The sequence below is a fragment of the Schistosoma mansoni genome, chromosome 1, assembly GCF_000237925.1.
Source record: "Schistosoma mansoni strain Puerto Rico chromosome 1, complete genome".
In the NCBI taxonomy this organism is placed as follows: domain Eukaryota; kingdom Metazoa; phylum Platyhelminthes; class Trematoda; order Strigeidida; family Schistosomatidae; genus Schistosoma; species Schistosoma mansoni.
In genome coordinates this window covers 64,489,830-64,491,682 of record NC_031495.1, presented here as the reverse complement: position 1 = coordinate 64,491,682, position 1,853 = coordinate 64,489,830, and the positions used below count along the sequence as shown (strand labels likewise).

The 1,853-nt window shown below is 31.9% G+C and overlaps 1 protein-coding gene across 1 annotated transcript; it reads right to left on the bottom strand.

Moving 5' to 3' along the window:
• Positions 1-309: 309 nt before the first annotated feature.
• On the bottom strand, positions 310-834 carry Smp_200240 (uncharacterized protein; the record flags this gene model as incomplete). The annotated part of the gene is made up of 1 exon (XM_018795199.1): positions 310-834. One exon carries the CDS (start codon positions 832-834, stop codon positions 310-312), a length of 525 nt encoding a protein of 174 aa, XP_018649535.1.
• Between the last annotated feature and the right edge of the window lie 1,019 nt (positions 835-1,853).

The following is a 1,853-nucleotide window of genomic DNA, read 5'->3' as shown; positions in this document are numbered from 1 at the left end:
TGACTTTCTAATAATTATGTTTACTTATATTAATGATAACAATTAAATGAGTACAAAGTAACAAATATTGAAAAAAAAATGGTTTCCATTGAACACTTCATTCTTTCCTCCACCCCGCCGCTCTCTCTCTCTCTCTCTATCTCTCCCAAACATAAAGGACATAGAAACTAAAAAAAATGAAAGTAACTAAGTTTTAAATAGAAGTACGATGAGTGATACAAGATATAACCAACCTTTTTTGGAATTTCTGGAATCATATACACACACACATACACATACACCGTTTACATGATGATAGTATGTTTAATTTCATGATGTACTTTGTGTAGTTTCATCAATCCATGGTACAACACATATAGTTGTATTAGCATGATGTACAACATAATCACTAACACTACCCATAATTGTACGTTTTATAGCACCTAATCCACGACTACCAATTATAATTAGACATGCATTATATTTTTCAGCTTTTTCTATAATAGATGCACCAATATGATCTACTGATTCATATAAAAATTGATACGTTAAATTATGTGCTAAACAATCTGCACTATAATCTTTCTCTAATTCACGTACACGTTTAACATTTGTTTGTACAATATTTGACCATTCATCACTTGGTATACTAATTGGATTAGATAATGATATAGTTGGTAATGAAACAGGTTCAACAGCATGATAGATTGTCACAGAATCATCTGGTCTTTGTAACCATTTCAAATAATAATCAAATGCTTTTTTTGAATGTTCTGAACCATCAATAGCAATTAATATAGAACGTGAACCAATAATTGGGGGTTTTGAAAATCCTGATGGTCTTCTATCCATCATCCTTTGATCAGTTTAATTACAAAATGAGTACTGAGGTTTAACTTCTTTCAAAATATAGATCATTTATATATGACCATTTATTTTGACCTTAAATCAAACTATAATCCTATTGGTTAATGAAAATATATGGACAAATTTGATTGGTCAATTATTCTTCGTTCATTCATTGGTTAATATTACTTTGTTATTTATAAATCCAACTATCCCCCCAATTTTTATAGAATGGAAAATATTTATTTATCTAAAAATCAATTTTTTTCTTTTCTTCCCTACTAATCCATTAAGAAAAATTAATAAGAATAATAATGTAATCAATGAAAAAGAAGAATTATAATAATGACTATTAATCTTGGTAATTAGAGTTCGATGAAGAATGCCGATGGGCAGCTTATGGCTCCTCCATGAAGTTTAATGGACGTAAGTAACTCTGCCTGGAGCTCCTCTGGGGATACTGGAGGTCTCAAGCCTGGGTAAAGGAAGAGGGTTGAGCATGGGGTTAGTGACCCCATCCTATAGAAAACTAACTCTCTAAGAAAAAACGCTAACCAGAAAAAATAATTCAAATCATTTAAACTCTGCCCTGGGAGTTAGAAAGTTTTTATTTAGAAGAGTTATGACGTATCATGATGAAAACCGATTTCCTTCAGAAGTCACGAGGTTGATGCTCTTTCTGACAATTAGAGCAACCATTAATTTAGGTACATGAAATGTTCGTATAATGTGGGGAGACCGGAAGAGTTATCCAAGTTGCTTCGGAAATGAAAAGATACAACCTGGAGATGCTTGTAATCAGTGAAACACATTGGACACAGGTTGGACAACAAAGACTAGCTTCAGGTGAGATGCTGTTATATTCCGGTCATGAAGAAGAAAGTGCTTCACATACACAAGGAGTTGCATTGTAAATAAGTAAACAAGTAATTAATTACTTAAAAACTTGTTATGACTTTATAAAAAATAGGATGTATGCTAATTCGTTGTGGTCTTATGTCCGGCTTTTTATCACGTGAGTTATCCAC